General features: G+C 40.4%; 2 protein-coding genes across 3 annotated transcripts in view; both read left to right on the plus strand.

The window, feature by feature from the left end:
• The first annotated feature begins 12,539 nt into the window (after positions 1–12,539).
• Positions 12,540–16,162, plus strand: LOC107983099 (cation channel sperm-associated auxiliary subunit delta-like). Its single transcript, XM_016995133.2, has one exon. It carries the CDS (start codon positions 13,067–13,069, stop codon positions 15,494–15,496), a length of 2,430 nt encoding a protein of 809 aa, XP_016850622.1. The 5' UTR covers positions 12,540–13,066; the 3' UTR covers positions 15,497–16,162.
• Positions 16,163–19,237: 3,075 nt separating this feature from the next.
• The window catches only part of LOC100564656 (opsin-5), a 71,883-nt gene continuing 66,411 nt past the window's right edge, over positions 19,238–24,709 (plus strand). Inside the window, exon 1 of one of the 2 annotated variants that reach the window (XM_062980419.1) lies at positions 19,238–20,490. In XM_062980419.1, coding sequence (XP_062836489.1) covers positions 20,440–20,490 — 51 coding nt within the window. In that variant the 5' untranslated portion in view covers positions 19,238–20,439. The remainder of the gene's footprint in view (positions 20,491–24,709) is intronic. The other variant, XM_003223528.4, reaches the window with a different exon arrangement.

The raw sequence follows: 24,709 nt of genomic DNA on the forward strand, positions 1-24,709 counted from the left end.
TGACAGAAAAAGGTAACTTCCTGCTCACATTCTGCTTCAGAAAAGGCCTCTCCTTGGCATAAATATGTCCTGGAGGACATTAGGAGGTAATTTTAATTTTCCACAAATGTTATTTGACCTCTAAGAAGCCCAAACATGGTAATAATGTTCTCCACATCCTCTACAAGTAATTTAGGACATTTTTGTGCAAAATTGCTCCTTTAACTGTTTCGGAACTAGATTCTAGGGTTCACTTTGGACTACTTAATACTTTGCGGTGGGAGACCTGGTCATTCAGGACTCTTCTGAATCATAATACCTCATTGGGCTCCACCATACTGAGGGAGACGTAGTTTTAAAAGGGAATTTTCAGGGATACAGTAGAGTCTCACTTATCCAACATAAACGGGCCAGCAGAACATTGGATAAGCGAATATGTTGGATAATAAGGAGGCATTAAGGAAAAGCCTATTAAACATCAAATTAGTTTGATTTTACAAATTAAGCACCAAAACATCATGTTATACAACAAATTTGACAGAAATAGTAGTTCAATACGCAGTAATGTTATGTTGTAATTACTGTATTGACTAATTTACCACCAAAATATCATGATGTATTGAAAACATTGACTACAAAAATGTGTTGGATAATCCAGAACGTTGGATAAGCGAGTGTTGGATAAGTGAGACTCTACTGTATTTTGAAAAAAGGCTGCTGCAGGGAGGAAGTTACTTTTCAAGGATAAAAAGGGCATCAGGGCAGAACTGGTTAGCTAGCTATCCCTAATTTTCCCAGCCTTTAGAGCTATGTCTAAAACAGAAGAAATAGATAAGCTTGGCCCACGGATACAATGCCCAGGGTCAGACATAGTTTTGCCATTGTTTGTGCCTTCCTGCCTGTTAGGATTATAAAAAGCCAACGGAAATGCTTATAATTTAAGTTGCTTGTGATGTAATCAATTTTAGACCAATGAAATTATTGATCTTTGAAGACCAATATTAATGTGTTTTCAGTTTTCTGTGAAAATGATAAAAAGCCTTGCAACCCCATTCCAGGGGGTGACAAAACCTTTGATTGCATTCCTGTATGTATTTTGTTGTTATTGCTATGGCCATGCAATAAACAGCTTTTTGCAGCTTGAAGATCCAACTCTCATAGTGTCCTTCCTTGCCCTCTCCACTGGAAGGGGGCTTCTGCTTTTCGACTTTGGATTGAAGGAGTACTTTTGCATCTTTGCCCCTTCAAGACAGTCCTCAGGTTTGCCTGATCCTTTCACAATAGGCTCAGCCTATTCAATTCTGAGGTAGAATTTCTACCAGTTGCTTAACTTGCCTAACTTTTGAGACCCAATGTCAGTTTTTAAACTTGCTTCTACTGTTTTTGAACCCAGGCTTGGAAAATCAGATAGACACTATATATTCATTTTATTTACTTCTTTGTGTGTGTGAGTTTCCTTTCAACTACTGTTTCTTTCTGCATGCCATCTTTAAATTAAAAACAAACCCATATACAGTAGAGTCTCACTGATCCAATGTTCTGGATTATCCAACGCATTTTGTAGTCAATGTTTTCAATTTATCGTATATTTTGGTGCTAAATTCATAAATACAGTAATTACTACATAGTGTTACTGCGTATTGAACTACTTTTTCTGCCAAATTTGTTGTCTAACATGATGTTTTGGTGCTTCATTTGTAAAATAATAACCTAATTTGATGTTTAATAGGCTTTTCCTTAATGCCTCCTTATTATCCAACATATTTGCTTATCCAACATTCTGCTGGCCCGTTTATGTTGGATAAGTGAGACTCTACTGTACTTAAAATCTCCAAAGACAATCATTTTTGACACCTTTTTACATTTGTTTTGCTTTCCTTCTCTGTAGCCAGGTAACCATTGTAATACAGTAGTTGCAAAGTAATGTGATACTTTTTTCATTTTAACTGCTTTGCTTTTCTGCAGCTTCTTGCCTTTTAGAATTAAATTTTACCTATTCTCTCTCTCTTTTAACAAATCTTAAAATTCTGTACATGTCCGGTTAATGTTCAGTCTCACCTTGAAAATCAGGCTTCATGTGCTGTCACTGTTATGACCTGCTAGGCATGTCTATCATGTCTTATATTACCCTGGCTGTAGCAATATAACTGTGCTGCTGTTTGTGTGCAGAACTATCAGCAGCTGACCTGGACAGACTACTTGCTTCATTTTCCTAGAAGAGTGTCACTTTATAGGTCTGGGTGCCTTAGACACCTTATTATATGTATGTAGGGCCTGGTTTTATTATCGCTCATTACAAAGAAATGTTACATCATCATTAGCAGAGCACCCACACTAACGCTGAAATGTCACAAAGTAATTGGACATATACACTACTTTCCATCTAAAGGAAAAACACCCATTTTTGAGTATTTCTATGTGCAGGGAAGGGAGTTGAGTCAATTTCTGCTTATCTTTGAAACTCTTCTTTTTATAAATGAAAGACATGAGGAGCAACTGGAAGCAGTCTTGCCTTATTTGATGAGCCTTGTGGGATTCCATCTTTAAAGTGTGTCATAACAGAGGAAAAATTCCATATGATGAGGACCTATACCTCAAACCCATAAAAGTCACAAAAACAATCCCCAATGGGCAGGTATTACCAGTAAATGCTCAAGAAACATATCAAGTTGGGAAAGTCCAGCACCAGACGTGCAAAAGGCCCTAGAAGGAGGTTTCTGGATGGTGGTGAACTGCATACTGTTAGTTCCTTCTCCCCTCAACAAGCAAAGTGAAAGCTACCATAGTTGGAATGTATATTTCTAGATTAGAGTTGCATGATCAAGTGGCCAAGAAAGAGAGGAGAAACCACGCGGCCTACCACACTTCAGGTCTGCTCTAGAAACGAGTCTGCCAGGAGCATGGAGAAATAGTGGCAGAAGACCAATGGAAGGAGATGAGCTGCTCTGGGGCGGCTGCTCCCCTCCTATTGACAAGTGACCGATGGCACAATTGTAATCTGGATGGACCAAATTACAAAGCCCTCTGCTTTGGTCACCAAGGGGAGGAGAAATACCCTTTGAGTAAGGATATCATGAAGCCTGTTGTCCAAAATTCATATCAAGGTTTCTGTGCCAATTGTATATCTGCTGTGCAAAATAGATGTGGCATATTTGAAAGCTGGCTATGTCCTAAATTGAAAATGATAGGAATCTGCATCGCTAAGGCATTAAAGGGAAGGGAAGATCTCACAGTGTATGCGGCAGCAGGCCACCAACATAGCACTGCATGATGCCTTAGGCAATGGTTATTTAGATCCCTGTACAACGCAAACATTGCATCCTCTTCAGCGTCCTCATATTATACTCAGAAAACTGTTGCTGAAAACATTTTGATCTTGAAGGCAGTACTCTCTGCTCGAAATATGTATTCCATTAAAAGCCAATAATCAGCATATTCTCTTTATTATTATTTAAATAATTTGTGAGTTTTACATATTCAGTACTTAAAAATTCTTATACATACCAATTTTCCACAACAGATTTGTCATATATATATATATGACAAATATATATAAAATATATATCTTGACTCCTATAATCTGTTCATCCTTTAGCTCTATTACATACTTGTTATTTACGTCCATTTACCTTTTTCTTATTTATTCTTCACCTAGTGCTGACCCTTCCCGCCAGACCAGGCAATTACAATACTTATTTCCAAAATTCAATTGTTTCTTTTTTACCTTAATACATTTTATCCTGTTTCTGAGCTTCTACTGTCTCAAAATGTATGCTACACAATGGAAAGAGGTGGCATGTATTCACAGGGAAATGTGAACAAAACTACAGCCAGAATTCAGCTACTGATGGACACCTTTTATTTTATTTTAAAGGTGGTACTCTGAAAGGTCATAAGATATTTTCTAAAAAATAATGTGTAGTACTGTCCTCCATATTTGGTGATTAAACTTTTGTGGATATAATTAATTATGGATTCTATTTTTATGGTCCCTCTAGGAATTATTAGGTCCTCTCATGCAACTCTATAGTCAACTTCCAATTTTAAGCAGATGTAGAATGGTGCTGGAGGATCCAGAGATTCCTAGAGAGATAGTTTCTCAAGTAAAAAAAATAGTGTTTCTTATTTACTTTTCTCAAATGTATTCAGGAGAAGGATAAGAAACTGCATGAAAAACTTGGGACTACATTATCTGAGTACATCCAATCCTCATACTGCTGGAAAAATTGAAACAGCAGCTTTCTCCCTCAGTGCCTTGCAAGCATTCCACTTGTATTCAATGAATAACTTATGCTCCGCTAAAAAGATGCTTCACTGATCCTATCAAACTGTGAGGTTGTGGCCAACAGGAGATACATAATTTGGAGACAATGGAATATCTCTATATAATAGCAACATTTTTTGACACTGATAACGGATTTAATTATCTGTTAGATAGATTTGAAATCTCTCCCATTTTATTAAGCTTGCCTGACAAACCTTATCCAATGGCTGGCTTAAATTGTTCTGTTTGTTTCTGCAAACATGTTTGGGTTTATATGATGTTCAAACAGTGGAAAAGACAAAAGTAGATCCAGATGCATGGTTGAGTAGAAGCAATTTCTCATATTAACTTTTGGATATATAATGACCTCATCAGAAGTGAATAATGTCTATGAATGTTTTCTGTAAGAAAAAAGAAGGCAAGCCTGGTAGACATGGAGTGGGAGGGTGCATCTACACTGTAGAATTAATGTAGGTTAACACCACTTTTAAGAGCCACGGCTGAATGCTCTGGAATCCTGGAATCTGTAGCTTGGTGAGGCACCTGGCAGAGAGGGCTAAAGCCCTTGTCACCTTACAACTCCCAGGATTCCATAGCTTTGAGCCACAGCAGCTAAACGTGGTGTGAAACTGCATTCATTCTACAATATATTATTATTATTATTATTATTATTATTATTATTATTATTATTATTATTATTATTATTGTATGACACAGCAAACAAGATAGATATGCTGGATTTCGTTTCACAAAATCACAAGTCAAACACTTCCCAAGATAATTTGATCTCTAACAACTCTTTTAATGTAAATGCCTCAACTTTCTAATTGAGGTGTGTGTGCCAGGAGCTCCACAGGTAGTAAAACATGCTCGAATGTTATCAAAAGGACAGAAGAGCGGTCCTGGCTATGATGATCTCTACGGAGCCAGTTGATATCACTCATTTTAACCTCCGCAGGGCTTCTTCTTAAAATCTGGTCCAGGGATCTCCTCAGTGTTCTGTAAGAGCACCACCTGCCCCTATTTAGTTGGAAATCAGAGGTCTGGATTGCCAGCAGATTGGGCTGTAAAGCCCATTTTTCTTGTAGAAGGTCAATTTGTTGGACATCAGATGTGCAGGTGTTTCCTCTAAACTGTTCTTGTGAGTGGTCCTCAGAAGATCTAGAAGTGGTTCCCTCTTGTCCATTCCCTTTTCACCATTGCTCCTCCCTCTGCAGCTCCCCTCCCAATCTAACTCAACAACATCATCTCCCTGTCTATCCTCCCATCCTTGACCTACCTCAACTCCAACCCCAGACTGGTTGCCCCTAATTAAGTTAGAAACCCATCCATCTTGTGGGTTCTGTGAGCAGCGTTTGAGTGTCAAATTTCTTAATATTAGGGAAATCCTTGTAAAGAGATGGTAAAGTTTCTTAGTCATAGACTCTAGATTTTGAAAAATAAGAGAAAACGTTCTCTCTAATAGCTGACAAAAATGAGATAACTCAACATTCTTTAACTCTTCAAGGTTATCCATGATCTAACTTCCTACTCAACTTGATTTGGACTTATTTTTCATTCTATAGTATAAATGCACCAAGGGAAGGGTATTGACCTTGAAAACTATGACTCCCAGGACTGCACAGCTTGGAGACATAACAACAACAATAGCCTTTAAAATGGGTCTCAACTGCATTTATTCTACAGTGGAGATGCATCCAGAGAAGAGTATGGACCTTGGGAAACGATAACTCCCAGGAACGCATAGTATGGAGCTATGGTATTTAAAGTGGGGTTCAAGAGCATTCATTCCATAGTGTAAATGCACCAAGAGAAGGGTATGGACCTTGGAAAACTATAACTCCCAAGACTGCACAGCATGGAGACATGGCATTGTAAAAGTAAAGGTCTTCCCCTGACATAAATTGTAGTTGTTGGATAATGAACAAATATCTATAATAACACAGAACAAAAATGTATGTGTATATACACTCTTGTAAGACTCCCAAGAAATGTAATACAAATCAGGTTTCTACAACTCTATATTAGAGTAATTCACTTCAAACTATATTGCATATAACAAAATTGCTTTCAAGATATCATAAACAAAGCTACAATTTCCATGTCATAATCTAACAAAGTATACTATTTAAGGAGTAAATAACAGACATGAAGAGACAACCAAGTCCATATTATTCCTGGAGTTGCGTGGAATCTTGGGCCAATTTCTCTTGTAGTAAAGATATTCAGTCTCCAAAATAACAGTTTCTATTTGACCCTAATATAAATCGAATAATAAAATCAGACTGTTAGGAGAGACCCCTAAAGGCCATCCAGTCCAACCCAACTCTGCCATTGGACGATACAATCCAAGCACTCCTAACAGATGGCCAGCCAGCCTCTCAATAATAACAACAAGAAGAATAAGAATATCATACAATCCTAAGGTTAGCAGATACCCCTAAGAATCATCAAGTTCAACTTCCTTATATCATGCAGGAGGACACAATCCAACCACTCCTGACAGATGGCCATCTAATATCTGCACAATAATAATACACATCTAATCATAGCATCAGACAGTTAGAAGACACCCCTAAAGGCCATCCAGTCCAACCCAATTCTGCTATGTAGGAAACAATCCAAACACTCCCAACAGATGGCCACCCAGCCTCTCAATACTAATACTACTACTACTACTACTACTACTACTACTAATAACAACAACATACAATCCTAAGGTTTGTAGTGACCCCTAAGGATCATCCAGATCAACTTCCTTCTACCATGCAGGAGGACACAATCCAAGCACTCCTGACAGATGGCCATCCAGCCTCTACATAATAATGATGATGAAGATGAAGATGATGATGATGATGATAATAATAATAATAATAATAATAATAATAATAATAATAATAATAGAAGCATAGAATCCAAGAGTTTGGAGAGACCCCTAAGGGCCATCCAGCCCAGGCCTGTAGCGAAGGGGGGGGGGGTTAGGAGTTCAACCCCCCCCCCGAAATTTTTCAGGTTAAAAAAAAAACCTGGTTTACTCATGAATTTTAACTGGTTAACCAAATCCCCATGCTAAGTCTATGAGACGTAAAACATTAAGAGTCCCTCCAGGCACTATCTCAAGCAGATATTGACAGGTCTGAACCCGGGGGGCGGGTGGATCAGGGGTTCAACCCCCCCCCCCCCCCGAAATTTTCAAAACCCCTCCCGAATTTTTTTTCTTGCTACGGCCCTGATCCAGCCCAACCCTTTCTACTATGCAGCAGGACACAATCCAAACATTCACAACACATGGACAACGTATAAATACTATACAATACTACACAGGGAGATAGACCCCCCTCTACCCTCACCACTTTCACAGTACACAAACAACCAAATGCATACTAAACATAAAGACAAACATACAACAGACATTCAATACCACCACTACTTCAACAAGTTCTCACCAACACCACCAGACAACGCCACAGCAACGCGTGGCCGGGCACAGCTAGTACATATAAAAATGTTATGTGCATTTTTCCCATGGAGTAAACAATAAAACCACTGAACCAAATCACACCAAATTTGGCCACAAAAGACACAGTCATCCAATCTATATCCTTCAATCAAAGAACCTAGAAAAATAAAGACCAAATTACAGAACTGTTCTTCCCCTGGCTGACAGTTAGAAGGGTAGGCCCCGCCCCCTTTAGGCCTCGCTCACTTCATGTCCTAGCAACTGCCTCAGCCACAATGGCTGAGGGTTCACTTAGGCCTCTTCCACACTGCCTATAACAGGGGTCCTCAAACTTTTAAAGCAGAGGGCCGGTCCACAATCCTTCTGACTGTTGAGGGGCCGAATTATCATTTGGAAAAAAAAAAAACCGAACAAATTCCTACGCACACTGCACATGTCTTATTTGTAGTGCAGAAACAACAACAACAACAAAAGAAAAATACAATATTTAAAAATAAAAACAATGTTAACCAACTCAAACCGATCAGGATTTCAATGGGAAGTGTGGACCTGCTTCTGGCCAACAAGATAGTCAAGTTAATTAGGATTATTGTTGTTGTGTGCCTTCAAGTCATTTCAGATTTTGGGCGAGCCTGTCAAAAAATTATTTATTATTATTATTTATTTATTTACTACATTTATATACTGTCCTTCTCACCCCGAAGGGGACTCAGAGCGGCTTACAATTTATATGTATATACAGTATATTATAGTTTAGCATAGAACAATATTAGCATTATATATTACTATATTGAATTATACCACTATACTGTAATATTATTAGTAATATTACATGTAATATATAATATATAATTAATATTATTATATGGTATTATTATTAGTATTACCTTGTATTACATTATAATATTACTATCAATATTATATGTATATATAATATAATATTATATTATTAAAACTGATATAAAAATATTATATTATAAAACTGAGGGCAGGGGCCAGGTAAATGGCCTTGGAGGGCCGCATCCGGCCCCCGGGCCTTAGTTTGGGGACCCCTGGCCTATAAAATACAGATTAGCTGATTTGAACTGGATTATATGGCAGTGTAGATTCAAGGCCCTTCCACACAGCTATATAACCCAGAATGCCAAGGCAGATAATCCACAGTATCTGCTTTGAATGGAATTATCTTGAGTCCACACTTGAGTCCACAATGTGGATTTTTTACAGTTGTGTAGAAGGGGCCTCATATAATCCAGTTCAAACCAAATAATTTAAGATTATAAATATGATATATATCAATCACTGTGGTATAATAAAACAAAACAATATAATCTCTAAAATCAGGACAGTAAATAAAGAACCACACACTGAAAACAGGGGAATTCCAGACAAGAAACAATCAGGTCCAGCTAACATCTCCTAACTAACAATTCCCCCAGGGAGAAAGCTGAGGAGGGAGAAAAGTAGTGTGTATTATCAGAATCATTATTATTACTGTAATTATTAATATTATTATTATTGTGGTTGTGAACCATGGAAATGAACACAATCTGGTTCCAAGTATTAAAAAAACTCTAAAATCAGAACAGTAAATAAAGAACAACACTCTGAAAAGAGAGGAATTCCAGACATGAAACAGTCAGGGCCAGCTAACACCTCCCAACAATATATTCCCCCAGGGAGGAAGCAGCCAGGCTTTAAAGTTGAAAGGTCATTACATGCTAATCATTCTGGCTAATTGCAGTATTCATACTTGCCTCCAACAGACAAAAAAGGAACAACCAGAAATATTGTACAGTAGAGTCTCACTTATCCAACATAAACGGGCCGGCAGAACATTGGATAAGTGAATATGTTGGATAAAAAGGAGGGATTAAGGAAAAGCCTATTACACATCAAATTAGGTTATGATTTTACAAATAAAGCACTAAAACATCATGTTTAACTACAAATTTGAAAGAAAAAGTAGTTCAATACGCAGTAATGTTATGTTTTAATTACTGTATTGACTAATTTAGCACCAAAATATCATGATGTATTGAAAACATTGACTACAAAAATGTGTTGGATAATCCAGAACGTTGGATAAGCGAGTGTTGGATAAGTGAGACTCTACTGTATATTCACAAGCTTTAGGAAATAACATATACTAATTATCACCAATTCCTCAAATCTTTATTTCCCATACCACCACACTTTGCCACGGCAACGCATGGCAGAGCACAGCTAGTACATTTATTAATTATTTAGATCAGGGGTCCTCAAACTTTTTAAGCCGAGGGCCGGTCCACAATCCTTCAGACTGTTGAAGGGCTGGATTATCATTTGAAAAAAAAAATACAAACAAATTCCGATACACACTGCATATGTCTTATTTGTAGTGCAAAAACAACAACAACAAGAACAATGAAAGAACAATACAATATTTAAAAATAAAAACAATTTTAACCAACATACATTTATCAGGATTTCAATGGGAAGTGTGGTCCTGCTTCTGGCCAATGAGATAGTCAAGTTAATTAGGGTTGTTGTTGTTGTTGTTGTTGTGTGCCTTCAAGTCATTTCAGACTTTGGGCGAGCCTAAGTCTAAAATGTATTTATTTATTTATTATTTATTTACTGCATTTATTTACTACATTTGTATCGCACCCTTCTCACCCCAAAGGGGACTCAGAGTGGCTTACAAATTATATGTACATACAATATATTATATTATTAGCATAGCACAATATTAGCATTATATATTACTACATTGAACTATACCACTATACTGTAATATTATTAGTAATATTATATGTAATATAGAATATAATACTATTATATGGTATTATTATTAGTGTTATATTGTATTACATTATAATATTATTATCAATATTATATGTATATACAATATATTATATTATAAAACTGAGGGCGGGGGCCAGGTAAATGACCTCGGAGGGCCGCATCCGGCCCCCGGGCCTTAGTTTGGGGACCCCTGATTTAGCTGAAGGGTTAGAAGCCATGATCATCAAATTTGCAGACAACACCAAATTGGGAGACAGGAGCAAAATTCAAAATGATCTTAACAGATTAGAGAGATGGGTTGAAACTAACAAAATGATATTCAACAGGGAGAAATGCAAGATACTCCACGTAGGCAGAAAAAATGAAATGCAAAGATACAGAATGGGGGATGCCTGACTTGACAGCAGTACGTGTGAAAAAGATCTTGGAGTCCTCGTGGACAAGTTAAACATGAGCCTACAATGTGATGTGGCAGCAAAGAAAGCCAACGGGAACATTAGGAAGAGCTTCCTCACTGTGAGAGCTGTTCGGCAGTGGAACTCTCTGCCAGAGTGTGGTGGAGGCTCCTTCTTTGGAGGCTTTTAAGCAGAGGCTGGATGGCCATCTGTCGGGGGTGTTTTGAATGTGATTTTCCTTCTTCTTGGCAGGGGGTTGGACTGGATGGCTCATGAGGTCTCTTCCAGCTCTATTATTCTATGATTCTATGAAGAGTGAGAGCATGTGAAGCCTGATTTTCAAGGTGATGCTGAACATTAACCGGACATGTACGCAATTTCAAGATGTGTTAAGAGAGAATGTGTATGCTAAGAACAGTACAAGAATAGGTAAAATATAAATGTAAAAGGCAAGAAATTGCAGAAAAGTAAAGCAGTTAAAATGTAAAAAGTATCACATTACTTTTCAACTACTGTATTTCGATGGTCACCTGGCTACAGAGAAGGAAAGCAGAACAAATGTAAAAAACTGATAAAAATGATTACCTTTGGAGATTTTAAGTACGGTAGTCTCACTTATCCAACATTCGCTTATCCAACGTTCTGGATTATCCAACGCAGTCGGCCTTTTAGTAGTCTATTTTTTTGTAGTCAATGTTTTCAATACATTGCGATGTTTTGGTACTAAATTCGTAAATACAGTAATTACTACGTAGCATTACTGTGTATTGAACTACTTTTTTTGTCAAATCTGTTGTTAAACATGATGTTTTGGTGCTTAATTTGTAAAATCATAACCTCATTTGATGTTTAATAGGCTTTTCCTTAATCCCTCCTTATTATTCAACATATTTGCTTATCCAACGTTCTGCCAGTCCGTTTATGTTGGATAAGTGAGACTATCCTGTATATGGCTTTGTTTTTAATTTAAAGAAATTTCATTGTCTTTGTTACAGAATTACAAGATGGCATGCAGAAAGAAACAGTTGTTGAAAGGAAACCAGCACACAGAAAGAAGTAAACAAATTGAATATACAGTATCTGTCTGGTTTTCCAAGCATGGGATCAGAAACAGTAATAGCAAATTTAAAACTGACATTGGGTCTCAAAAGTTAGGCAAGTAAAGCAACTGGTATAAATTCTATCTCAGTATTGAATAGGCTGAGCCTATTCTGAAAGCATTTTATTTATTTATTTATTTATTTATTTGTGGGATTTATATCCTGCCCTTCTCACCCGAAAGGGGACACAGGGCGATTTACAAGTTATATGGACATACAATATATTATATTATTAGCATAGCACAATATAAACATTATATATTTCTATGTTGTACGATACCACTATACTGCAATATTATTAGTAATATTACATGTAATATATAATATACAATTATAAAAATGTATTATTGTTATGTTGTATTATATTATAATATTATTATCAATATTATATGTACAGTATATACAATATATTATATTATTGGTATAGCATAATATTAGTATTATATATTATTATATTGTTATATTGACCCAGGAGACATAGTGGAATGGTGTCTTCCTGGCCCCCCTTCTTCACTCTGGCCTCAGAATGGCAGTTAGTCCTTGGGGGGAGGGGCTCCCAACGGATGACATAGGAGATATGGTCGAATGCTGTCTTCCTGGTCATTCAGGATCAGGCAAACCTGAGGATCAAGACTATTGTACGATAGAGCCCAGTGAGATAACATGATTCAGAAAAGTCCTGAATGACCAGGCCTCCCACTGCGAAATATTAAGTAGTCCAAAATGAACCCTAGAATCTAGTTCCGAAACTGTTAGAGCAGCAATATTGCACAAAAATGTCCCTAAATTAGTTGTAGGGGATGTGGAGAACATTGCTACCATGTTTGGGCTTCTTAGAGGTCAAATAATATTTGTGGATTATTAAAATTACATCCTAATGTCCTCCAGGACTTTCCTTCATATTCTCTCTTGCCCATATTTACACCAAGGAGAGGCCTTTTCTGAAGCAGAATGTGAGCAGGAAATTACCCTTTTCTGTCACCCATCCCCCGAGTGGGCCAACTGCCTCTCGGAACCAGGACTGCTGAATGGCAGGGCCTAACAAAACCTGATATAACTGACTTCTTTAAGACAAGCTCTGATGCCACAGGCTATAATTGATGAAATCGAGAAGAGGGAAAAGATGACCACATTCTTGTGGAAGTCTGGTACCTACTTGGCCATATTTGTGAACCTCTGGCTGCTCCCAGTCAATGTGGAGGTCAGTGCCTGGCCCTGCAGCACTGAGAGGATAGTTCATTCAGCTGCCTCTTTTGATGTGCTAGATGTACGAACAAGACCTCCAAGTGGTGTGAACCTTCGTTATGTCTACAGGGATCCAATCTTAATACAACACCCATGTGGAAAGAGATTTAAAACAGGGATTCCCCCAACTTTATACCTTGGGGAAAATGTTTTTCTCAGTTTTGACCGTTTTGAAAGCAGCCGACAGCCAGTACTTATCCCATCAACCTTAACAACTCCGCCAGCCCTGGTTAGTTCTGCTGTCTTTGTCCAAACAGACAGACTCCTGATAGTGGTAAATGGGATAGTTTATCTTCACTTCATTTACCAGCTGAATTTATGGAAAACAGCAAAAGGAATTAAAGATCCAGTTACTGAGCTCTCAAACTACGATTGTTGCTTTGCTCCAAAAGATCTTATCTGCTCTGATATCAGTCAAATGGTCCTGGCCTATGACACAGGCGATTTGGCCAACACCAGGCAGATATTCTACTCCCAAGATGGTGGATTTACATTTAAGTCTATAGAAAGTAAGCCACGTTATGATGGCACACTGCTTCGTGTGTACTATTTTGCTTCCACGTCAGAAATTGGAATGCTTGTTAATAGGACTGAAGATAATGCAACTTTGACTTATTTCACATATGGAGATGTAGAATACGTGGCTAATCAAACAGGAACACCATTTGTTTTAAATCTACACGATGACGACAAAATCCTAAGCATACTTCCTCCCGGGCTAAGAGGTTTTATCATACTTTGGTCCCATGACCACTTTATGAGCTCATCCAACAATGGGATGACAACAGAAATTGTCACTGTACTTCCCACACATGATTATCCTAACACCAGTTTCCCTACGCATGACGAAGGTGTATGTTTTGTGGCTGCCACCAGTTCTGAAGTTGCAGCCATCACCAAGAATCGGCTTTTCTATGGAAGCTTAGACATGGTTTCCAGTCAGATGGTACTTCTTGGAGAAAAGAACGTCTCCACGCTAGCTGACCCTTGTGAAGTCATGATGTTTGACCACATCGGGACGCTTAGCATCATACATCCTGTTCCCAGTGACTTATCTGATTATTATAACTTCCATAAATGTACCATCAATATACAAGCCAGGCTCATGGATTTGCAGCCACCGATGCAGCCTTGCCCAATAGAGATCCTGGATGGAGAGTTTCATGATCGTATGTTTTATATTGATGTAAAAGACCAGCTTTATTTTAATGTCACATTTGTCCCCAAGCCAGGCACTGGGGCACATCCTTATGTAACTGTGGGCAACCCACATGTGCTGGCCTTCCGGGCACACATTGTGCAAGAAGGCTATACCTATGATGGAAATCCTAAATATATCTTACATATAAAACTGCTTGAACAAAGGTTCTCGGGAATGTCCCATGAAAACTTTTATGATGACTATCTCACAGGCAAGGTATCTACTGTCACTGTGGATGTTTACAACAAAGGCATATTCTGTGTTGACATGAACCCACAGACCGCTCTTATTGCTGTGGACTGTCCACCTAAGAAACACATCAGAGTTGTTAAGAGTACAACAGCATGCTGCAAGGACCTCTTTAAGCCACGCCTAATGCAAAATTTTACTTATTTAATTGATAAGAATTTATATGATCCATTTTTTCTTGGCAGAAAAGATATAAAACAGGAGGACCATCCTGTTCCTTATAAATATGAGGAATGGGAATGTCCTCTGCTCCTATATTACGACAGTCCATGGATTCCAAGTCTTGAGCTGTGGGAAAATGATGCATTTGTGGAATATGTACCTGCTGATTTTGTACTCATCGAAATTAATGGAATGCATAATTATGATTATCTCTTGAATGAAGTAGAGGCAAATTGTCTGTCAGCAGCTCAGAACTGGACCACTCAGATACAAGTGGATCCCGACATCCACCCAACTGATGCCTGGAGCAGATATAATTATCACAGTTGTAAGACACACAAAGGAAATCATTCATTACCATCCGCTGCCTCTAAGTATCAAGTTCTAAACATGAACGAGAATAACAGAGTAATATTTCCACAGTACAGTGGCATTTATGTCTTCAAAATCGTCGTTGTGGATCCTCTCTACAGCTACTGTAACCTAAACACAACTGTCAGTGTGTATGTGCATGGTGCCCTCCCAAAGTCTGAGATCAATGTTGGTAAAACATTGGTTAGCTTTCTGGTTCTGATATTTGGCTCCATCCTGATGGCATACTACTTTCCTAAATTAATGAAGGAAAATGCAAGGATGAAATCTATTTGGGACTAATACTTTATCTTGTTGCCCCAAGTTCAAAGAAAGCTATGCCAAGATGATAGATTTCCAGTTTTATAGTTACACAAATTAGACTCTCTGAGTAGCTATTTAGTATATTTAGGGTTAGTTTTAATAATAGTCAATTTATTAATTCAACAGGTATTGGATATTAAAAAATCTATAGCTTTAGTCATGCACATTTCACTGCAGGAATATGTAAACTGGCAGTGGCAATGAGTCCAATGTTCAGTACCAATCCTTCCATTTCACAGTCAAAATATATTCTTCTGCTATGGTCCCCTTTATTAAATATTTTTTCTCTTTCTCTCCCACTTTTGGGAGGGTCTGATTCACCCAGAATGTTGCAATACCTTTGACAGTTGTCTATGAGCATTCTGCTGTTAGTTAGTGGGCATAAATTGTCATGCTACTTAAACCAGCAGTAACCATCAGATATTAATAAGCAGTTGCCTTAATCTCTTCCAGGATTTGCAAAAAAAAATGTAAAACATCCGTACAGGAAATACAGTGCATATTTTATTCTATTTACAGTACATTTGTTATAAATATACATTTCTTGAAAAGCTTAATTAACTGGTATTTTTAACAGATTAATTACATTGTTTTAGTAACATAATAAAGTGAATGAGTCTAAATGAACAACATTTCATGTTTGTGAAATAGTACCTTTTGTATTGAGATGATTGAGAAAATATATAAACTGGATTCAAAAGTTTTAAAATATTAAGCACTGAATGCAGTTGCCAAGGAAAACTGGCTATCAGTACAGAAAAATGAATAACTAGATAGATTTGTTGTTTATATTCTACAGAACTTCATAAAAATTACATAATTAAGAATGTTGGCTTGAACCCTCTCCCATAACAACAATGTATTTCTCCTAAATTGCCCTCTCCACAGATATTAAGACATGCTCAACATTTTCACAGCTGCAAAATTACACTGGGATAGGGGCTAAGTATACAAGAATTTTCAATTTTGGTTTGAGGGATCTGAAATATGTATGAATATTTCATATTAACTTAAGAAATATTTTAAAGATATCAGTTTTCAGTCCAATATGCCTGCCATTATGAAGTAGACAAAGGATCATAATTTGTTTGCATTTTATCAACATCTTTTAACAGGCTCTATGCCAAGGTTGCAGGCTAAAAGAACCCCAGTTATCAACAATATTCAGTTAGTCTAGTTTACTGCTTTATTTTAAGTGCCCTATAAGAAATTTCCTTTCATTTATTAAACATGGTTTCAATATAGGAGAGTTTTGTCCTTTACAATGATGCTGAGGAGCTTTTAAATAATGAAAAACAAGAACAAGGAGGCGGTAAAGAGTGGAACAAGGTATCTGCACTGTTAGATAGGGCATGGTTTGTGGGGGTGTAATTTCAAATTTGGGCAATCTTGCTGCATCTGAAGGAAGGAGGAGGAAGGGGTTGTTCCCTATATAAATAAACACTATAATGGACACCTGAACTGCGATATATCCCTGGTGTGAATTCAGCTTATGTGGCTAAAAATGGTTGTGGAACTATGTAGAGAGCAGCTTTAGTAGGCTTTGCAGGCAGCCAGGAAGGCTTTCTCGACTGCCCGCATAGCATCTGCAACAAATAGACCATTGGAGTTGTTCTGGGTCATCGGGGAGCTCCTCTACCCTCCCGAGGGGGAGGGGTACCCGAAGACCCGGCAAGTCAGTGCAGCGAGTTCACGCACCATTTTGCAGATAAAGTCGCTCAGATTCGCCTTGGACGCCAGCTTAAATGCAATGCCAAACGAGGTAACCGAGGCACCTGTCTGTCCGTATTTGTGGGATTCGTATCAGCCTGTTCACCTGGATGACGTGGACAAGATCCTTGGAGCTGTGAGGGCGACCACTTGTGTCATGGATCCTTGCCCTTCTTGGCTTATAATATCGGCCAGAGGAGGATTGTGAGATTGGTTTGTGAGTATAATCAATGCATCATTGGTTCAGGGCAAATTTCCATCTGCCCTAAAACAGGCTCAACCATCCTAAATAACTACAGACCAATCTTGAATCTTCCTTTTTTGGGCAAGGTCCTGGAGCGGGCGGTTGCTTCTCAGCTCCAGGGGTTCTTGGATGACACTGATTTTCTGGATCCATCACAATCCGGCTTTAGACCTGGGCACAGTACCGAGACGGCTTTGGTTGCCTTGGTGGATGACCTCCGCAGGGAACTGGATAGGTGGAGTGTGACTTTCGATACCATCTCAGCGGCTTTCGATACCATCGACCATGGTATCCTTCTGGGACGGCTCTCCGGGATGGGCCTTGGGGGTACTGCTTTGCAGTGGCTCCAGTCCTTTCTAGAGGGGTGTTCCCAGTTGGTGAAGCTGGGGGATACCTGCTCAGACCCCTGGCCTTTGATCTGTGGGGTCCTGCAAGGTTCTATTCTTTCCCCCATGCTTTTCAACATCTACCTGAAACCGCTGGGAGAGGTCATCCGGAGTTTTGGAGTTCGGTGCCATCTCTAAGCAGATGACACCCGACTCTACTATTCTTTTCCACTGAAATCCAAGGAAGCCCCTCGGATACTGAACCAGTGCTTGGCCGCTGTGATGGGCTGGATGAGGATGAATAAACTGAAGCTTAATCCCGACAAGACAGAGGTCCTCCAGGTCAGTCGCATGTCTGATCGGGGTATTGGGTGGCAACCTGTGCTCGACGGGGTCGCACTCCCCCTGAAGGCGCAGGTCTGCAGCTTGGGGGTCCTCCTGGACTCAGCGTTGACGCTTGATGCTCAGGTGTCGGCGGTGGCCGGGAGGGCCTTTGCACAACTAAAACTTGTGCGCCAGCTGCGACCATACCTCGTGAAGTCTGATCTGGCTACAGTGGTCTATGCCTTAGTTACCTCTAGGTTGGATTATTGCAACGCACTCTACGTGGGGCTGCCTTTGAAAACGGCCCAGAAATTCCAACTAGTTCAGCGGGCGGCAGCCAGGTTCCTAACAGGAGCGAATTACAGGGAGTGGTCTACCCCCCTATTTAAGGAGCTCCACTGGCTGCCGTTTATTTTCCGGACCCAATTCAAGGTGCAGGTGTTGACCTACAAAGCCCTGAACGGTTTGGGACCCACTTACCTTTCTGACCGCATCTCCCCCTATGAACCTGCACAATCTCTTCGTTCGTCAGGGGAGGCCCTCCTCTCGCTTCCACCTCCATCACAAGTTGGTGGGGACGAGGGAGAGGGCCTTCTCCATGGACCCCTGGCCCTGGAACGCGCTCCCCAGGGAAATTAGGCAAGCTGCCACCTTGGAAGTGTTCAGGAAGAGCCTGAAAACCTGGCTCTTCACACAGGCTTTTGAATAAATACCGCCCACTGTACGCTAAACCCTTATACTAGCGGTTACTTCTGACCAGTTGTACCTGTTGGTTAACTCCTCGACATAGCCACAGGGTTCACCCCAGTTTAAAGTTCTTCCCATGATCTTATAGCACCTTAACTTCCTTCATGTTTACAAGTTTTACTCAGTGCACTTTGCCCAGTCCAATGTATGATTTTATTGCTGTTTTATTATGTGTTTTATAATGATTGTGATTTTATTTTATGCCTTTTAATTTTATTTGTGTGTTTTTTGTATTTGATACCACTGTATGCTTGTTTTATATCTGTGAGCTGCCCCGAGTTCCTCTGGGGAGATGGTGGCGGGGTATAAAAATAAAATTATTATTATTATTATTATTATTATTATTATTATTATCATCATCATCAGGGCCAGATAACCCCTTCCAAGAAAGGATTCCCCCAGGCAGGAAGCAGCCAGACTTTCAAGCTGAATGGCCATTAAATGCTAATCAAGGTGATTAAAAAGGGCCGGGCTGTGGCACAGCTGGTAAGTAATTGATGTTTGCCTATATGTGTAATGTGATCCGCCCTGAGTCCCCTTCGGGGTGAGAAGGGCAGAATATAAATGCTGTAAATAAACAAATCTGTCGAGTAGAAAATTTAGGTACCGCTTTATGCGAGGAGGCTAATGTAACTAATTTACGACACCATAAAGACTTCCAGCAGCATGCAGGAAGGAAGGAGGAAGTACTCCATCAAGGACTCGGTGTCACAAGTGGATGATAAAACGGAAGCTCCCCCTGGGGCCGGAATCGAGCATACCCTCATGATGCTGGAAGCTGGAAAACGTTACATTGCCTCAGCGTCTGTCCATATGTCGTACGTGGAATGTTTGTGCACATGGATATGTGCATTGTGATTTGCCCTCAGTCCCCTCTGGGGTGAGAAGGGCGGAATATAAATACTGTAAATAAATAAACAATTGCAACGTTCGCACTTTCCTCCAGCAAACAAGAGTTCTTTCTCCCACCCTGGACCTTCCACAGATATATAAACCTCACTCGCCGAGTTTCCATAACCTCTGGCGAAACGTTAGGAGAGAATGCTTCTGGAACATGGCCATACAGCCCGGAAGACTCACAGCAACCCATTGATTCTGGCCATCAAAGCCTTGGACGACGCCTCTTCTGTTTCTGAGACACGGTCTGCCTTGAGAGCGACAGTACAGCCCTGGGAGACTTTCCTCGGCCAGGCGCACTGAAAGTGGGGAGGGGCTTCTGTGGGCTTCCTTTCCTCGCTGATTGGAGGAGAGGGTGGGCTTGGCTCAGTCCCCGACACCAGGGAAGCCCTTCCAGGAGGAAGGAGGCCGGCTGAGAAACAGCCCCGTCGCTCCCTCCGCAATTGCTCTATATAAGAAGGCAGCGCGGGGCTCCGGGCGCTCCCGTCCCGACATGGGTAAAGGAGGCGAAGGAGACCCGGAGCGCCCCGCCGCTTCTTTCCCGGGCTCCGGAGCGGCCGCCCAGAGGATGCTCGAGAGGCACTGTCCACTGGGGAGGCGGCAGGCGGCGAAAGGTCCTCTGGCTTGGCTTCGGCGCTGACTCTACTTCCCGGCGTCGCAGAGCGAGGAGGAGAATGCGCGGTGGCGCCGGGCGGCCCACGCAGCGCGGGGCTCCGGCCACCAAGGTGCGGGGAAGCTCCGTCTCCACGAACCCCGGGAAGAGCTGAATCTTTCGTACGGGGGGAAAAGGGCTTCGAATAGGCGGAGAGCTGAAGCCGGGAGGAGTTGCGGGGCAAGTTCTTAAAGCAGGCATGGGCAAACTCCGGCCCTCCAGGTGCTTTGGACTACAACTCCCACAATTCCTAACAGCCGGTAGGCTGTTAGGAATTGTGGGAGTTGTAGTCCAAAGCACCTGGAGGGCCGGAGTTTGCCCGTGCCTGTCTTAAAGTCACAGGCGCCCTCAGCTTACGCCGGAAGAGAGAAACCCATCAATTGTGTATTGGGGTGTAGATCCTGAGACACGCTCTCAGTTAACTGGAGAAATGTAGCTTCTGGCTGCTTGGGAAACACTATTAGAAATAGGTCTAACTATAACGTGTGATGTTCTAAGTACTTTAACTCTGTTTTCATGCTTTTAAATATATATATTTTAGATAGCACCAGGTTTCATTCTATTTAATATTTATAGTCTTTAAGGTTGTTATGAATTTTCCGGGCTGTATGGCCATGTTCCAGAAACATTATTTCCTGACGCTTCACCGACATCTGTGGCAGGCATCCTCAGAGGTTGTGGAGTCTGTTGGTAACTAGTAGTCAAGTGGTAGCCAAGGGAGGGGGGGGGGGGGGGTTAGGGGTTCAGTTTTCTGGGTTTTTTTAAAATAAAAAAAACATGGTTTACTTATGATTTTTAACTAGGTAACCCCCATGAGTGTCCACTGAAGTTTATCGATGGAGCCGGATTTCTAAATTATTTTGCATTATGGAACTACTCTTCATGATTAGCTAAAAAAGTTTCAACCCCACCCTGAATTTTCTTTTGGCTGTGGCCCTTTATATATATCTGTGGAATGTCCAGGGTGGGAGAAAGAACTCAGTTGGAGGCAGGTGTGAATGTTTCAATTTGCTACCTTGAGTACCATTGAATAGTCTTTCAGCTTCAAGGTCTGGCTCCTGCCTGGGGGAATCCTTTGTTGGGAGGGGTTAGCTGCCCTAGTTGATTCATATCTGAAGTTCCTCTGTTTCTGGTAGCCAGATTGTGTTCATTTTCATGGTTTTCTCCTTTCTGTTGAAATGATCCACATGCTTGTGGATTTCAATGGCTTTTCTGTGTAGTCTGACCTGGTAGTTGTTAAAAGTGGTATTTCAGTGTTCTTACATAATATTCTGTGTCGAGGTTGCTTCATCAAGTAAATAAGGAACAACATTCAGAAAGCAGAGAAATTTCCAGACATGAATCAGTCAGGGCCAGCTAACATCTCCCAACAAAGGCAGTAAGCAGCTGGACCTTGAAGCTGCAAGGCTATTCACTGCTAATCAAAGTGGCCAGTTGAAACATTCAAACCTGCTTCAAACAGACAAGAGTTCTTTTTCCTACTCTGGACATTCCACAGATATATTAACCCACTTGACTAGTTTCCAGCAGACCTCACAATCTCTGAGGATGCCTGCCATAGGTGCAGGTGAAACGTCAGGAAAGAATGCTTCTGGAACATGGCTATGCAGCCCCAAAAACTCACAGCAACCCAGTGATTCCGTCCATGAAAGCCTTCAACGACATATAGTCTTTAGGTTTCAAATGGTTTTCTGTATTGTGTCTACTACTGTTCCCTGTTGAATTCATTTTAGAGGGGAAAAGTGGTATAATAATGATGATGATGATGTAGTTTCTGGTTGCTTAAGAGTTACTATTAAACAGGCCTAACTAATGTGTTGTCTTCTATGTATTTTAACTGAGTTTTTATGCTTTTAATTATACATACACACACACACATATGACTAACTTTCACTCTATTTTAATATAGTATTTGTAGGTTTTAGGTTTCAATTTATTTTCTGCATTGTGTTTACGACTGTTCACTGCTTGAGTTCCTGCTTGAGTTCCTTAAGAGGAAAAAAATGGTATATTAATGATGATGATGATGACATGATATAGTTTCTGGTTGGTTTAGAGTTGCTACCAATACCATCCCCCATATATGCTATACCATAACCTCTGTATTGACTCGCTATTAATATTGAAACACAGTCATTGTCAAGACCCAGGCTGCAGAGCACCAATAACCATACACAGAGGCCAGAATCTATCTAATATCTTTATTGTAGGAGTATATAAAGTTAATAAAAACAAGTGTAGAAAATAGTCCAAAAGTAGACCTTTCAGGAAAGGTCAAAATTAGTCCAAAGAAACAATGTCCAATATGAAATATTAAGGTCCAAAGTTGTAATCCAATAACCGAAACACTCACTTTGCCAAGCAAAGTGAGGGGAGATGACAAGGTCCTTTAGTCCACGAAACTTAAGCAAGGCTGGGAAGTAAACTTGATTCTTGGAACACTAGGCTTAATTCAAGGCAACAAGAAACGAGGAGCAAGAACAGGATCCGTGGTAAATTCGTGGCGAGGTCCGGGAAGCAAGGCAATGTCCGTGGAGCAAGACAAGGTCCTGGGAAGCAAAGCAAGGCTGGAAACGGGAACGAGGGCTTGGAAGCGGGAGTAGCGTAGTCCACACACAACCTACTCCCGTAGCTGACGAATTGACTCCGCAAGATTCTAACGTGGGCAAAACACCTAAATAGGGTCTCGTTTTCCCGCCAGAGAGCAATTCTCTGGGGAACCAGAACCGAAAGCCATTCTCTGTGTCCAGATGCATGACTCCCTAAAGTTTCCCATGGGAAGCAGGCTTAATCATCTGAATGCCTGGCAGCGATCCTAGCACTCCTGCGAGAAGCCTCCTGAGCGCTTTTCTGTTGTTTATAAAAATCGCGGCGAGAAAATGGGGGAGATTTCGGCTCAAGGCTTGTTTGGCAGACTTCTGGAAGGCAAGTCTCTTGCAGGTGCAAGGGCTCCAATTCTGGCTGAAAAAGCTCCAATTCTGGCTGAAACGGTGGGAAACCGAAGTTTTCCTCTTCATCTGTCACAACAGTGTTAGGAACAGGACTACATGGCCCATGAGTCGTCACAGTCATTAAAAGCCTGTGATGGCAAATCAAGGGCAGCTTAATTCAACACAGTGTTATTGTAATATAAATGTATGTTATTTTTAAATTTAAAGTATTTTTGCCAGTTGGTTGAGAATTCTGGTTGATTGAGTTTTGGTTTACTGTATTTGCCTGTCAGTTGATACTTATGTTGTTCAAGGGAAGAAATTACTTCGCAGAAACTATCTTGAATTGTCTGCAAATTTACTTGATTCCAGTAGAAAGATTTTTGCCTTGAGTTGAGGAAGTCTTGGGGATAGAAGCAGGGAAGATTTTCTCTGCCTCTTGCAGCAAAATGCTTCGGATCAGCTCAGCTTTTGTTTGTAACTTGGGGAATGACATTTGTTTGAATCATGCAGCCACTGAAAAACCCTGTCACTTTTATTAAAAAGTGGATATGGGTATATATGGGGTGGGTGGGCACCCAGCTGTCTTTTCGGTTCCAGTATTCAGGAGGGTGATGACATACGGTAGTAGAATGAAGACTGGCTAGGCTACTTGTCACCTTTGCTATAAGTTCAAGCAATAACAGAGCCAAACCGTGGCAATTATTAGCAACAATTAAAGTAGTGTGTAACATCCTTTCCCAGTTTGTGCTACTGGTTTGTTATAAAGGTGTCCTATTTCTGACACATTCTGGTAGAAAGTCCAAAGTCTCTCTTTATTATTCTGATGAGGTCAAGAACTTCTTGTTTGCTGTGGAGTTCATCACAAAAGGTTTTGGAAAATGAGCAGTTTCCTTGCCTTGGGTAGTTTAAGCCCCTTTAATGTACATACCAATAGTAGGGAAGTGACTCTGAATATCTTGAGGCTGCAGCTGGGGTTGAAGATGCCGTGACCCCTTTGAGGCTGCTGGAGAAGGATGTAAAGCGTACAAAGAGTAGGGCATCCTTTCTGAAGTGGTAGTGCCTTGTTTTGTAGATTGCTGTGCAGCTGCAGTGTTGCTAAGAAAAAAATGCCTATTTTAGTTTGTTTGGACTGTCATGCCAAATAATAAACAGCAGCTCTTTTGAGTAAGGGATGGTTGACAATCTTGATCAAACCTGTTGCGTCTGCAAAGAGAACACAGAGATGCTGAAATGGCTTAGTGTCTCTGCGTATCCAGCTAGGTAGGTATATAGGCAACATTAGGTCTTGTTGGTAGCTGTCTGAGAAATTATGGTGTCCATACAGAACTGAAGAAAATGAATTGCTCTTGTGTAGTATAC

Source organism: Anolis carolinensis, chromosome 4 (genome assembly GCF_035594765.1).
Source record: "Anolis carolinensis isolate JA03-04 chromosome 4, rAnoCar3.1.pri, whole genome shotgun sequence".
Lineage (NCBI taxonomy): Eukaryota > Metazoa > Chordata > Lepidosauria > Squamata > Dactyloidae > Anolis > Anolis carolinensis.